This window comes from Lissotriton helveticus, chromosome 5_1, assembly GCF_964261635.1.
Source record: "Lissotriton helveticus chromosome 5_1, aLisHel1.1, whole genome shotgun sequence".
Classification (NCBI taxonomy): Eukaryota; Metazoa; Chordata; class Amphibia; order Caudata; family Salamandridae; genus Lissotriton; species Lissotriton helveticus.
In genome coordinates, this window is record NC_136065.1 from 1,365,802,199 (window position 1) to 1,365,817,718 (window position 15,520).

Consider the following 15,520-nt stretch of genomic DNA (forward strand, 5'->3'; position numbering starts at 1 on the left):
ACAGGCACCCACCAAGTAGGAGAAGACTGCTTGAGAGCTTAGTTTATGCTGGTGTGCAGCACAAGCATTTATTTAACACTGGCATATATTTATGACCGTACACTACATGGTACTGCAGTCTGCCTATATAAAGAGTATAAAGAGAAGCTCAGTAGAGTGATTAACAATTTAATATATATTCTTAAAACATTTTAGCACGTCCTGGCCATTTAAACTGCCTGATGGTTAGCAGGCAGTGTTCTTACTAGAATTTGGCAGTGCTGGCAAAGGCCGTGGGTGGTGCATGTGGCAGTGGTCTTCTGTGATATATTCTGGGCCATAGTAATTATTTTTCTAAAAATTAAGAACGTACTAAAACTAGCAGCGTAAACCATTAAAGAGAAAGCACTTCAATAGGAGTGAATGGTTTGGATCTAAAACTCGTAGTAATGTTCCTTAATCCTTTCCAGCTCCATTGCTGGCTGTGATAGACGTACCTGGTTCTGAGGCACAGCATAAACAACTGCCAATGTGGAAAGGCATTTTAACACCGCAAAAGTATCCACATCCTTAGCTCCCGGTGTCAAAGGCACTGGCCAGATGACATCGAATCATGTCAAGTGAGTTGCCATCGGGGCTCTCCACGTGAAAGTTCTGGACATCAAACAGGAGAGTTGTTGGTGATTGGAAAGATGCGCCATGGGAACAGCTGGAGGTTTTAAAGAGTGTCAAAACACCAAGGGCCACTTGATATTTGGAAGTCCTAGCCAAAGTGAACCCAACTTTCCTCTGAGGAAACTTAAACTGCAAAAGAAATTTTTCGTTTCACAAAGTATTTGATAAGACATTTCCCTACAATTGTGAGACTACTCAATAGTATGACTATCAAAAGGAAATACAGAACGCATGTCCATTCTTCCAGGACCATGCTGATGGACATTAATCAAAGCGCAGAAATGGTGACAAAAAACATAGGATTGAAGCAGTTTTCGTAAAGAGTAGTTGACAATAAAAATACGCCAAAGCTTCACATAACAAATGTTCATTCCAAAAATGTTTGTAAACTAAAATGTATTACAGAGTAATGCCCATTGCCCACTGAGCCTTGCGCCACGCATGGCACAAAATGATCGGCCATTGCAATACAATCTGAGACTCTGAAGCAGCTTCCAGTTTTAAAATGAGTATCACAGTCCTCTTTAATGAGAATGTTGTCTGTTTAACCAATTGCATGCACTTTTTTCCTTTAAAGACTGAAAACTGCAAATGGACCTTTATCCGAACTGGTTAAGTTGTTTTCTTTTTGTTTTTCTTATAATTCAAGTTATTTAAAAATGATAGAGATAGGCACTCTTCTGAAAAAGCCATCTTTGAAAATATATTTCTCTTTAGGTGGAAAAAGTGTGCCAGTATCCTCACACAGGCAGACAAATTTAAGGCTTAGAAATGTAATAAACACAAAAGAGAAAAGTTGCCTTACCCCAATTTCTCTGCATTTCCTGGAAACCTTGTAACACCAGGGTCGATATTTGAATTTCGTTTGGTTTACTGTTGCACATTTTAATTGCAGATATGTTAGAAAGACTAACAGTGTTGGACATGTCGTAAACTTAAGTATATGTCCTTCCACCAAACATACATACTTTGTTCCCCCAACATATTTCAACCAAAAACATACTTCCACGTTGAAAACTGAGTCTTAAGGGTGACCACTTAAAACACCCAATCACTTCCCTTTCCTGATGGTTAAGGTCCACAACTCTAACAATGCAAAATGTGGAAAACAGTGAAAAAGGCTGCACACACTATTCGCCAAATTTAAAATACTATTTGCTTAGTTCCAAAAACATGTCTTTTAAGACCAGTCTGACAAAAATACTTCGGGGTCGGGAAATGTACTTCTGTTTAAAAAAGATATTAAAAAAAGGTTGAGCAAAGAACCAGCCCCTTAGATTTTTTTTGTGTGTAAAATAATATGGTTTATGAGCTTCTTCAGTTTGCAGGCAGTCAGACAATAGAAAAGCAGAATGGGGAGCTATTTATCGTGGGTTCTGAACAGAGCCGTCGTTTTAATTAAAAGTAAATAACGTTTTCATCCAAGGCTAGTTAACGTGGCCGGTAAAAAAAAACAAAAAAAAACACCCATCTGCTCTCGCCTATCACTGGGTCTTGCTCACCCAGCTTACAAAAATATACTTCCTTTAACAAATCCCAAAAATATTCACGAGGGTGTGTGTACATGTGTGGTACTTCAGAGTTAAGATATTGAAAAGAGAAAATAGGTCAAAGGCAGCACAACGACCACCTCAAACAAAAAGCACATTGCAAAGACCTATGGAACTGATATTTTTCAGGTTATTTCTCCACGTGTCCCCTCCTTAACACCCCCACCTCCACCTGGTTACCGAACTGTACTGATGTCACACTGTACCTACCTTACTGCACGTCACCACTGAGAGGTTGTTTGAGTGATTGTTAGGGGATAAATTTACAGAGTTCTGAGTTAGTTCGTTCTGATCTTGTTCAATTTGGTCAGGAGCAGGAGACCAGGTGTTTTTACCCAGTGTGCCTAGCCCAGCATCCCCAGGGTCCTTTAGTGGACTGTCCTCTGGCTGCTTGCTCTTCTGCGGGGAGGCGAAGGGGTTAAAATTTCCTTCTACTATTCGATGAGGTTGCGTGCTGAACTCCGTCTCGAAGGATGACAGCTGTTGCGTTACTCCAAGAAGGCCGCCAATTTCTACACTTAGGATCACCCAGATGACGTCTGTGAAGATGCAAAAACAAATGTCGGTTTGGTCAACAAGTGGCACAAGTATTCCAATTAGGAGAGTGGCGATACTACTCACATAACTACAGACTGTACTGACAAACTGATAGCAGCAAGTGGCAAGCAAACTAAAAATTCAGGGGCTGCAGACCCCAGCAAAGAATATCTGCCCGGAGAAAGAAAAAGAAAAACATGGGAAACGCGCCTTTCACGATACAAAGGTCTAAGAGAAATGATTCAAAATACATTTTTTTGTGGGGCATCCTCAGAATTCATATTGCATTCATTTTCACCAGGAAATGCCCACGAAGATTGCAAGCTCAAAATCGTAGTGTTGGATACTGCATCTTGCTGGTGCTGTAATAAAGTGCAAAACCTTAGGAGAACTGACATACAGGCCTAGCAGTCCACTTAACTCCCGGCACTAACGCCGCCTGCTACTTAAAAGTCAAATAAATCTCTTGCATTAATGGTCCACGTGCTTCCTGGGCCAAAGACTTCCGGGGAAAGGAATCACTGCATTCCCATTCCAACAAATTCCACAGAATATAGGTCTGACAATCACTAGCCTCCTAGACTTACAGGTTACTTAAGACTAATGTGAACTGTTACCTTCAATCTTCTTCAGGCCTTAAGAGTTATGATTTGAAATAAAGCATGAGTTTATTAGTTCATGTCACAGCCAAATTACTAATTCAAAGAATCACTGCATGCCGTTGGTGCTGTGCTTCTCAGTTCGGTACCAAGTAACTTCTCATACTGTAGCAATCCTGTTATACGATGTATATGACCTCTTTTCAAATGCCTATAAAAACAATTTACATTTTTTTAAAAATAACTTCTCATACAATCAAGCTATTTTACCCAGTTCTCAGTTTTTTAGGTCACAGCATACCAGAAATGCACAGTTGTATGTTTTTCTAAAGACATCTTAGGGATTTTCAGAAAATTGCCCTAGGAATGCATCCCGATTGTCGATTACCATTGGCTTTGTGGTTTGTAACTCACATTTGCTGGCTTTTTATTTGCTTTAGATTCACCAGGTTCAGTTTGTCCCTCCGATTGTCTAAACAGTGTTTACTGTATTCTTCCATGTACTCCCTTTCTGTAAACAGGCCTTTAAATCTTGCTCTTATCTGGACATATTTGCTGTGCATTCAAGACAGAGGTCAAATGTAAGGCACTGTCTTCCAAGGGCGCTTGAGTACTTTTCTTTCTCGGACCCCAAAGTGAAATGATTCAAGCGACAATCTTGCTGGATAATGGGGGTAGGAAAGAGGTTTTTTTCTAGCACATGACAACATTTAAACGAACTGAATACGCATTTCAGAATATATTAAAATTAGAAACACAAATGAATCAATTGTTTTGTTATTTCTGAAGTGTGTTAGAAAAAAATAAATACTTAAATACGAACAAAAATCATACAATAGGTGAAGCAATTTCCACACCTTTTCCAATGTGCACTGTGTAGTTTTGCTAGTAGAACTGTATGTCTGTGCAAATGTACTGATATGCAATCGAAAATGTGTTGACTGTTACGGCAGTGCACTACCATACCACGCATACTCCGCTCTAGATCACACCACTCTGCACCACTCCACACCACTACACTCTGCACCACTCCACACCACTACACTCTGCACCACTGCACTTCATTACACTTCACGCTATACCTCCACTCTACATAAATCCAGTCTAGGCCACACCAATCTAAACAGCACAACTCCACTCTATGCCATTTGGCACCACTGCATTCTACACCATTATACTCTATGCCACTCGGCACCACCGCACTCTACACCATTATACTCTATGCCACTCGGCACCACCGCACTCTACCCCATTATACTCTATGCCACTCAGCACTACTGCACTACTGCACTATACACCAATATACTCTATGCCATTCAACACCACCGCACTCTACACCATTATACCCTATGCCACTCGGCACCACCACAATCTACGTGACTTGACACTATCCAGTACACAACAATGTTTGCCCCTCCACTCTACAACACTACTCCACCCTGTGCGATTCCACTCGATGACCCTGCACCCCCAACTCAAATCTACGCCACTAACTTTTAGCCATGTTGAACAGCAGCCATGCTGGTGTACACCATGGCTAAAACACATTGGCAAAGCCAATGGCTCTTGCATGGGTGAGACCTATTGGCTTTGCCAAGGCTGGTCTTTAGTCTGCACCTCACGTCTATGATTTGCCTTATATGTCGAATATCCTCATCAGATTTGAGTTACTGTTAGGCACATTCACTGTGAGATCCACTGATACTGGGTCGGCAGTTAATGTTCATTAGTCCGGCGGTGGGAGGACACCCATAAACATTCTGCAGTCAATTGAGACAATAGGTAGACGAAAAAAACACTAGCAACCACATATGTATTATCCAGCGAGACGGCCTTTAACCTCTTTCAGCTCCCTTATATGAGGTTGATAGAAATGACGCCTGTGACTGACAGGAACATTTGGCAACGATCGTCCATCTCTTGATAGGGCTAAGTGGACTACACTATACAGAGACAACCTCTAGATTTATATTTGAAATATTATCGACTCCAAATAAACAAACAAAATCTACTTAAAATCTGAAAGGGCTGAAGGTGGATGAGCCCAAATGGTTGCTTACGTGATATGGCAAAGTTCATGCTTGTCTTCTCATGTGTGCGAAGTTTTCACTGCGGAAGGTGTGATACGAGATGCTTATCAGGTTATAGCAAACCTCTAGAATCCACAGGAAAAAAATGCGGAGGGTGACAAAAATGGTTCTTCTCAACGGGTTTTCTTTATTAATTAACATTTGTATTGCTTCCTAAACGCTGCAACGGCCTGGGCTGATGCTCGCTGGGCTGTCTCTCCTCAGCTGAATTTGAGCAATAAATGCATGAGTGGAATTTAAGTGCCATCTTGTGGCCAATGCGCCACGCTTCAGGCACAGAAGCAGCATCATGAGCAGACATCTCGCTCACATTTAGCCCATAACAAGGTGTCAAAGCAAATCCTCAGACTAAGGCTTAATTTTTTAGATCACTTCTGAGCCCTGATCAAGCTTAGGATCCTGTCAGTTACTCACTATTCACACGTGTACTGGAGGCAAGGTTTGAAGTTTAAGTATACGAGAGGCAAGAATGAAAACAACAGAATTGAGCAAGCTTAGGATCCTGCATCTGTGGCACTCGCAAACTAGCAAAAGCAATAGGTCTCGTTTATACCCGAGCTTTAGGCTTTGCCACTGTCTTTTTGCTATGTTGTCAATACATGTGGCATAGAGCGGGGTAGTGGGATTGACTTTTAATGAATTGGCGGGATTGGCGCTGAATGGAGTGGCGGGATTGGCGCTGAATGGAGTGGCGGGAGTGGAGAAGAGTGGAGTGGCGGGAGTGGAGAAGAGTGGAGTGGAAGAGTGGAGTGGAAGAGTGGAGTGGCGTAGGGGAGAAGAGAGCGGCGTGGGGGAGAAGAGAGCGGAGAAGAGAGCAGAGTCAAGGAGAGCCGAGACAGCGCAAAGAGAGCCGAGCGGCATAGAGCGGCGTCGCAGAGTGGCGAAACCCTAAATATGGCAGACTGATTGAGTGTGCTCCTACACTGCGTCTGACAAATCCAAAATCATCAGTGTGGAGAGCCCGGCCGCTGCATTGCCTGCGTTTAAGCAATCTTTGCAGCAGAGATGATCGAGTGGGGATTCTGGCCAGCAGAAGTTGTGTTGCGGAGAGCAGCTCGACCGAGTGGAATCACATGGAGCAGCTGAACTGGCCTAACCGCAGGGGCGTAGGAGACACTAAAATTCTGGGGGGGACAGGGACAGCCTTGTGGACTTCCCAGTGACCCTATACAAATCACCGCCCGTTAAACAAATACAATCGCATACTTTTGAAGTGAAATATCGAGAAAAGCAGGCATGTTGTCACAGTTTGCATATATGCTTGTTTGTTATTTCATATAGTAATCAGACCAAATGTTAAAAAAACATGTATATGAATCTTGCATCTTCATGCACCAAGCAAACAAAGGTCACGGACTTAGGGTGGGGGCGTCGTGTTTGCAAGTGCATTATGGTTTGAAAAATACCTGCTGCTGCATTCCTGGTCTCCAGCAATTTTCAGGCAACAATAAAAATGTGAAGATAACTTTGGTGATTAATGTCCTTTATTGAGAGAGATCGGAGGTTTGTCTAGTGGAAGTTTTGACTCTTGGTAAGGTAGCCACAGTGGTGTAATATGTCTGCTGTAGAGAACGTGTACCACGCAGATCACAAAATGCATATCATGTAAATAGGTCAGTGAGTTACTGCTTTTGTCTGAGAGATTCTTTTGGTATTTGCAGTTTATAAGTTAAAATCCTAACATAGACCAGTGAGCTATTAACCATCATCAAAGAACTGCACGAAAACTTCAAGGTATAGATTGGAACGTTATGATTTTTCCCCAGTCTTTCCTTATCCTAATGTTAGAAAATGGGTTCATTAGGATAGAAATCAATTCTGATTATTAAGGCGAATCCCACAACCATGGTGTTATGTTTTAAATTCTGAGTTTGTGTTTCTTTAGTGCTGCAAAGCCATCCTCTGCCCTGGGCCCTCTCCAACGTTTTGCTGACTGGTACTGGTGGTACCTGACTGACCCTGGCCTCTGCCTGAACAGTGTTATTCTGAAAGAGACACCTAAAGATACTGTGAAAACACCTACATACACTAGGGTGCACTATGGGTTAGGGTACCCCTATGATTGGCATGGCCTCTCCTATAAGTCCCTAGTACATAATAGGGCAGGGGGATTAGCACTACCTTTAAGTCCCTAGAATATAACCGGGCATGGCAGTTTTGAGGCCAGTAGCCCTTTCTGCATTTGCATGTGTGCACTGCTGAAGCCTGGGGTCAGTTTACAAGTAGCCCTGTGTTGTAGGACTGCTTTTAAAATGAAAATTGTGCCCAAACTCGGCTTTTCGGTTTGGGGAACTTGCAAATTGATCAACTACAATGCTGGGGCAAAAATAAGTTACGTGAAAAAATGTTTTCCACTTAACTATGGCTGTGTCATATTTGCCACATAATACATCATCTGCTGCATAATCTAACGATTTGACCAAAAACAATTTTGTTGCTCAAACTGATCAAAAATTACTAAGAGAAATGTGACTTATGTTGCTGTGAAGTGTAGGGCCCTTTGCAAAGGTTGACTGGTCACCTTTCCCACTGCTGCATGTGTATGTTACACAGGTACTTATGAGGCAAAAGCTTTGCAGAGGCTGTTAGTATGTATAAATATGTCAAAATACTAAAGTATCATAAAATGTACTGCATTACGCTGCAGCCTTTTCATTGTTGCATAATTTAGTCAACACTGCAACATCTTTTTGGCCTCCATTTCTGCATAACTCCAGTGGCCCGAAAGAAGGCTGCACATGTTAAAAGTGTTTGTGCATGAAGCAGAGACCATGAAGTTTGCAAACTTAGAAGCTGATTACGATGGCAGGAGGACTTCAGTCCGTCCGCCATCGAATCGGGGAATGGGACCATTGGCCTTCAAGGTGGCGGCCCCACGATAGACATTACAATGCGACCGCCACTATGGCATTCGCATGCCTATCTTTTACAGTGCAGCAGGTGCTGCTGGCTGCATCATCCGCCGCAATGTGAAAAGGACATGTTACATATATCACTGCACTACGTGGCAGGCACAATCAGGTGCCTGCCACATGGTGCAGTGATATGTAGGGGGGCATCTTAGATATCCCCATGGTCCCATGTCTGGGGGCAGAGGGGACATGGGCCTGCTACGGGCCCCCAATGTCCCTTTCCACCAACTTTTCCATGGCGGGTGAACGGCCATGGATAGGCTGGCGGGTAAGGGGTATCGTAATCCCTACTGTGGTGGCTGGTAGGCACCACCAGCATTGTAGGAACCACAAGCTCCTCCGCCGCACTGGCGGGCTCAAGGGGCCAGTTGGGTGTGTGGCGGTGGTCTTTCCGACCGCCAGGGAACCACCCGCCATTGTAATATTGCTGGCGGTAATGCAGTCAACGATGGCGGTGGAACTGCCACTGACGGGGTGACGGGGCAGTCCCACCTCCATTATAATCACCCCATAAGTTTGGTGTGCATGCAAATCCTTCATTACTGATCGCTGGTGAGTTGCACCACTACTGCTAAAAAAGGCCAATGGAGGTACCAATGGGTGCGGTGGACTGGCCTCAAGGATGTTGTGACCTCAGTGACAGTCACTGTCGATGGTGTGTCTAGGGTGTGCTTCTTTGTGTGCCTGCTCGCAAGACTGGAGGTGAACTGCAGTATGGATTGTGGTGGACAGGCCTTCAAGGTTAACTCACACTTGCCACCATTAGGGTCCACCTATGGGTGCTAAGACACCAGGGCTTCTAAGGTCTATCGGGCCTTCTAAGGTGTAGCATCGGAATGAGCCTTGTCAGGAGTGTGGTCTGGTGGACTGGTCATGAAGGCTGAAAATGGTGCTCAAGTTCCAAATTCAGCAGCTCTGGCCAGAGTGCCACATCCTCTCCCACATTGAACACCATACTGCCCCACTGAGAGAAACTTGCACTGCCTTAAGCTACAACTCAATTGTGCTGCAACTAAATTTAAAGTATGCACTAGACAACAGTAAAATGCTGCCTGAAAAAAACAAAGAAAACCCTGGAAAAAGCAAACACTCATAAGGAATGCAAGAATAAGCAAAGCATGTGAAATTTAATCAGGAACAACATGGTTACCGTAACAGTTTTAAACTCATTATTCAGAAATCAGTAAGTGATTTTGCCTGTAAATTTCAGGACATGGCTACAGGACCAGTCAGGAAGGGACCCGTTTCAATGTCCATTGCTTATATCCTTTTAAAATGTAAGCAGTTTGGTTTAAAAAAAACACATCCCCGAACACAGAGCTGCAGTACACATTTTATAAGCTAAAATAATTTAAACAGTTGAAAACGATCATATGAAACGTTTCTACTCCACTCAATCAGGTATTGCAGTCCCTTTAGGAATGGAGCACTTCCCCACCCTGGGAAAACAATGTTCTTCAAAGAAAGAAGAAAAAAAGAAAGTAGCGCTTTCACTGGCAAACTCTGTAAAGTGGTGCTAATGTGTGTGGGTGTAAATAACAATCTGCCCTGTCTGCTGACCACTCTGTATCGCTTTATTTAGGTATTTAATAATTTTTTCTCTCCGTCTTAAGGTTTTTCTTTGGAATTATAAAACCATCAGCAAATGGGGACATTTCCAGCCAAAGTGTTCTTCCTATTTTGGATCCATTTCACAGGGAAACAAATAAAGACAGAGAGGCAAGAGAGAGGTAAGAGCTGTCTCGAAATCAGAACTTAACGAGGAGGAAGACAGAGACAGAAAGAGATAGAGGAAAAAGAAAGAGAGAGGGGGAGGAGGGCAGCTGCCAGAGGCAGATCAGGACTCAGGAGAAGTTGACACTGTGCTTGCCTTCTCTGGGCATGAAAGAAAAGAGACAGAGTTGTCTTCCTTCTCTGCCCTTCCCAGGACACCGAGCCTTCCTGAAGCATAACAAAGGGCAGAGGGCAGGGGTCCTCTTTGACTCCGGGCAGGTCAAGTACAGGGCCATTAGGTAGCGCTTTCGCGCGCTAATGGCTCTGTCAATAACAGAAGGGAGAGGGGAAATTCTTTTGTCCCCCGTGTCCCCCCCACTTTAAAATCTGGGGGGGATATATCCCCCTCGTCCCCCACACTTCCTACGCCCATGCCTAACCGTGCTGTTCCCAGATATTCTGGAAGTGAGTGAGGGAAGAAGCGAGGCCAAGAAGAATGACCTCCAGACCCTTATATCTGTAGGGGTGCTCCTGCCGAGGCCTATTGAGCAGTCGAGGCCTACTGAGGACGAAAACGGTCAGCCGTGGCTGGTGCCCATATGTAACATTAGGGACTAATCTGCTTACTGGCGGTTGGGACCACTACCGACGCAGAGCTTACTGCTGTCTGAGAAACAACAAGCCCTTTGGTGGAGCAGGTGAGCAAGCAGACAGAGCTGCCAGGGGCAACACAACGAGCAAGATGACGACTATAGTTTGCTTCCCTTTCTGGGCCTCGTGAGTACTCCACTGTGGACTGCACCCCTTGTGAATGCCACTCTTAATCCTGCCGTGTTGCCCCCACATTGCCTGCGTTACATGAATTGCGCCTGTTCACGAGCTGCTATCCCTAGAAGAAGAGGCTCCCTACCCGTTCCCTGCGCTGCACTCTCCCAAAAACTACAAATCGTGGCCCCTTTGGGCCTACGCAGCAGCTGCAGCAGCTACTGCCATTTAACATGGGACAGATGACGACTATGGGGAGACCATGCAAGAGGGAATATCTAGTCAGGGGGCCTTGGACTTTGGAGCGGCGAAGTGCACTGTAACCTCCCCCCACCAGGACAGGCCACGTCTTGTGCAGGCACAGCATGTGGCAGGTAGGCCTGCTGGCTGCAAGAAGTCAGAACTAGGGCCTACTGTGGACTTTTGGGATGCCATAGCTATGTCCAACTCTGCAGTGATTTAAAACAACACGTGCCTGGTATTGTGATGAAAGTAGGCTCAACATAGTTAATCTCCTGTGTGGCATAGATTAGACACTTTACAGGTGCTCGTGCTGGCATGAGTGCTGCTTTTGGGGTGGCCTACTGGTTACTCAGGTGGCTGTCGGGCTGTGTCTCATTTGACACAGAGTGCTTTTTTCCAGTGGCTGGGCTACAGCCTCAGGGACCTACCTACCACAAATGCGCAGAAACATGCTCAACACGCTGACCGTGCGGGGGACTAAACACCTGAAAGCACAGCCAGATTCCTCCATGATTTGCTCACTTTGATAGAGGGATGTATTCCTCCACATGTCAGAACACCAGTTGATATTAGGGAATTCCTAGGGCAAACAGACCTGGTGCTCTGGCTGCAGGACAAGGAGAAGTTGGGCGCAGACAACCACGGTGAAAATAGAAAAGGCGATTAGAGATCTCCTGTCAGGCAAAGCCATGGGCCTGGCCTGCTGGTGGAACTATACAAGGTGATGGCAAACAAACTGACTCCCACTTGCTGCAAGTGTTTAGGGACGTGAACCAGGAGGGACAACTCACGCCAGACCAACATCTGGCAAAAACAGTTATGATTCTTAAAATGGCAAACCTCCAAATAACTGCAGCTCTCCCCGTAGCTACATAAACTATACCGAAAAGGGGTTGTGAAGCCAGCTTTGGTACTATCCCTGATTGCCAAGATGGCATTTGATTCCCTGGAATGGCCCTTTAAGTCTGGGGTTTTGGAAAGATTGGGAATAGGGTAGAAATACCAAAACCAATGGCCCAAGTTAAAGTAAACGAATCATACGCCAAAGCATTTTCATTAGAATACGGAACAAAGCATGGTTGCCCACTCTCCTCAATGCTTTTTGCAGTAGCATTGGAGCTGCTCGCAGCACGGATCAGGAAAGATGGGATAGTCAGAGGACTGTGATGGGGTGACATGGGGATGAAAGGATTTCAGAGTATGTTGACGATGTGTTGCTCTATGTGGCCCAACCAGAGAGCACATTACCACGGCTCTTACACATATTTAACATCTTCAGAACTTACTATGCTAAAACTTGGGAAAGTCCCACTTATACCCGCTGGCATGTGAGAAGACGGCAATTCCCACTACAAGTAGCTATAGAGGGCTTTCGCTTCTTGGATGCACAAACTACTACCTGTGTAACGATAGATCTGTAGGAGACATTAGTTAGTGATAGATTCCTTACCTTAGAATATCCCCAGGTGTCAGACTGGATCCGGAAAGTTTTGCTTAGCAGTACCTCTGCGCGTCAGTAGGCGGCGTCCTGCGGCTCCGCGTCCGTCACTGGTATCGTCAGCGCCAAGATAACGTCACGGAGAGTACTTAGGCGACACCCATGCTCGCTAACATCAGTTCTGTACACGACATTCCGCACCAGGAACGCATATCCGTACAAGATACTGACCATTGGTGCATAAAACTAGGGCCCTAAAAGGGATGACCTTAACCCCAGTAATCAGTCCGCAGAACGGGGAGGATGGGTGGGGCAGTAAAGAATCTATCACTAACTAATGTCTCTTACAGATATATCGTTATACAAGTAGTAACTTGTGCATCTGAAAGAGACACGTTAGTTATAGATTCCTTACCTTAGAATAGATACCCCAGCAATACCAACCCCGGAGGTGGGTCTGCGAACAGGATTACACCAGAAAGTCACAAAGCACAGAACAGCCACAGAAGCAGTCTCTCCGGACCGGACTGTCAAGGCAGTAGTGCTCCGTAAACGTGTGCCGCGAGGCCCACGTAGCTGCCTGACAAATGTCCTGCAAGCGAACACCACGTCCCAAGGCAGTAGTGGCTGCAGTCGCCCTGATCGAATGGGCACGGAGCCGCACAGGAGGCTCCTTCTTGGCCAAGGAGTAACCTACTTCGATGCACAGAACGACCCACCGGGAAATGGTCCGTTTGTGCACAGATAGACCTTTTTTGGTGCCCACGTAGCCAACAAAGAGTTGATCATCCAACCGGAACTGTTGTGTATGCTACAGATAGAAAGCAAGCGCACATTTTGGGTCCAGACGGTGGAGTCTCTCCTCCTCCCTGGAAGGATACGGAGGCGGAAAGAAGGTGGGCAAAGTGATGGTCTGCCCGATGTGGAAGGGCGTGACAACCTTTGGCAAGATAGAAGGATGGGTCCTCAAAACCACCTGGTCCGGATGAATAGAAAGGAAAGGAGGTTTAGAAGAAAGAGCCTGGAGCTCACTCACTCTTCTGGCAGAGGTGATGGCTGCCAGGAAAGCCATCTTTGGAGTAAGAAGAAGTAAGGGACAGTTATGAAAGGGCTCAAAGGGAGTGCACATCAGGTAAGTCAAGACAAGATTCAAGTCCCACTGAGGCATTAAGAAAGGCACGGGAGGGAACGTGTGCGTAATGCCTTTAAGGAAACGGTTAAAAACTGAGGACTTAAAAAGAGAAGGCTGATCAGGAAGTCTCAGAAAGGTGGAGATTGCAGAAAGATAACCTTTGAGAGTGCCCAGAGCAGAGCCCTGCTGGGTAAAAGACAGAAGAACCTCAGAAAGAGGGGCAGAAAGGGGATCCACAGCCTTTGCTGTGCACCATGCCACAAACTTGTTCCATCGGCAGGCGTAAGCAGTCTTAGTGGAGGGACGCCTGGCTGCCAGAATGACATTACAGACTTCAGGAGGGAAGTCGAAAGCAGTCAACTGTCACCACTCAATCTCCACGCATGGAGGTGGAGACTGGACAGGTTCGGATGAAGGACCGTCCCCTGCTGCTACAACAGAAGATCCTCCCGAAGAAGGAGACGGATTGTGGGATCGATGCTCATACCGAGTAGCTCTGGATGCCATACTCTTCGAGCCCAGTCCAGAGCAACAAGAATGACTTGGGCCCGGTCGCGCCTGATCTTCTTCAGCACTCTGAGCAGAAGAGGTATAGGCAGAAAGGCGTACAACAGACCGCAGCTCCACTCTAGACGAAAAGCATCTCCAAGCGAGTGCCGCCTTGGAAATTCCAACACGCAGAACTGATGACATTGCGCGTTCTCTTCGGTGGCGAATAGATCTAACTAGGGATCTCCCCACTACAGAAAGAGACCCTGCACCACGTCCGAGTGAAGACGCCATTCATGATCCATCATGCACCTGCGGCTGAGTTCGTCCACCCTGGCATTCAGAGAACCTGCCAGGTGTTGAACCACCAAGTTAATGCCTTGATGATCCAGCCATGTCCAGAGGCCACCCTGCCCAGTTCGTTGCTATACCACATGGCGGTGGTGTTGTCCGTGAACACCTGCACTACACTTCCCAGGGACAGAGGGAAGGAATGCCTTCAGTGCAAGTCGGATCGCCCGCAGCTCGAGAAGGTTGATATGGAGCCGGGACTCCGCCGGAGACCAGAGGCCTCTGACCTCCGCCTCTCCCAAGTGGCCTCCCCATCCCAGGAGGGACGCATCCGTCACTACTGTGTGCTCTGGTTGAGGAAGGGAGAGGGATCTGCCATTGACCCAATCGCGATTCGCGAGCCACCTCTGCAACTGTTGTGCAGTGCCCTCTGAGATCTGGACATGATCGGACAGGTTGCCCCGATGCTGCGCCCACTGGAACTTCAGGTCCCACTGCAGAAACTGCCTATGCCATCTGGCATGTTGCACTAACAGGATGCAGGAGGTTATCAGGCCCAGGAGCCAGAGGGTCATTCTGACTGAAACCCAGGATAGAGGCCGAAAGATCGGAATCATAGCCTGAATATCCCACACAGGCTGCTCAGGAGGATAAACTAGAAACAGCATCGAATCCAGAACCGTTCCGATAAAGGGGAGCTTCTGAGAGAGACTCAGGTGCGACTTCGGCACGTTGATGGAGAACCCCAGCAAATGCAGGAGGTCGGCCATAGTCTGAAGGAGGGGGACGACTGCTTGGGGCGAGCCTGCCTTCAACAACCAGTCGTCGAGGTAGGGAAATACTGACACCCCTGACCTGCACAGATGAGCTGCGATCACCGCCATCACTTTCGCGAACATCCGAGGGGCGCTGGTCAGGCCGAAGGGGAGCACGGCAAACTGAAAATGCTCCTGGCCTACCAAGAACAGCAGGTAGCGCCGGCAGGACGGGAATGTGAAAATAAGCACCCTGCAAGTCCAACGCTACCAACCAGTCTCCAGGGCAGCCGGGACCTGAGCCAGATTCAGCATCTTGAACTTCACCTTCCGGAGGAAGCGATTGACGTCC

At 46.3% G+C, this 15,520-nt stretch overlaps 1 protein-coding gene across 1 annotated transcript in view; it reads right to left on the reverse strand.

The window, feature by feature from the left end:
* Window positions 1-15,520, reverse strand: part of ILRUN (inflammation and lipid regulator with UBA-like and NBR1-like domains) — a 248,944-nt gene that overhangs the window by 110,646 nt on the left and 122,778 nt on the right. The window contains exon 4 of the mRNA XM_078644266.1: window positions 2,415-2,743. Within this exon, the coding sequence (XP_078500392.1) occupies window positions 2,415-2,743 (329 nt within the window). The remainder of the gene's footprint in view (window positions 1-2,414; window positions 2,744-15,520) is intronic.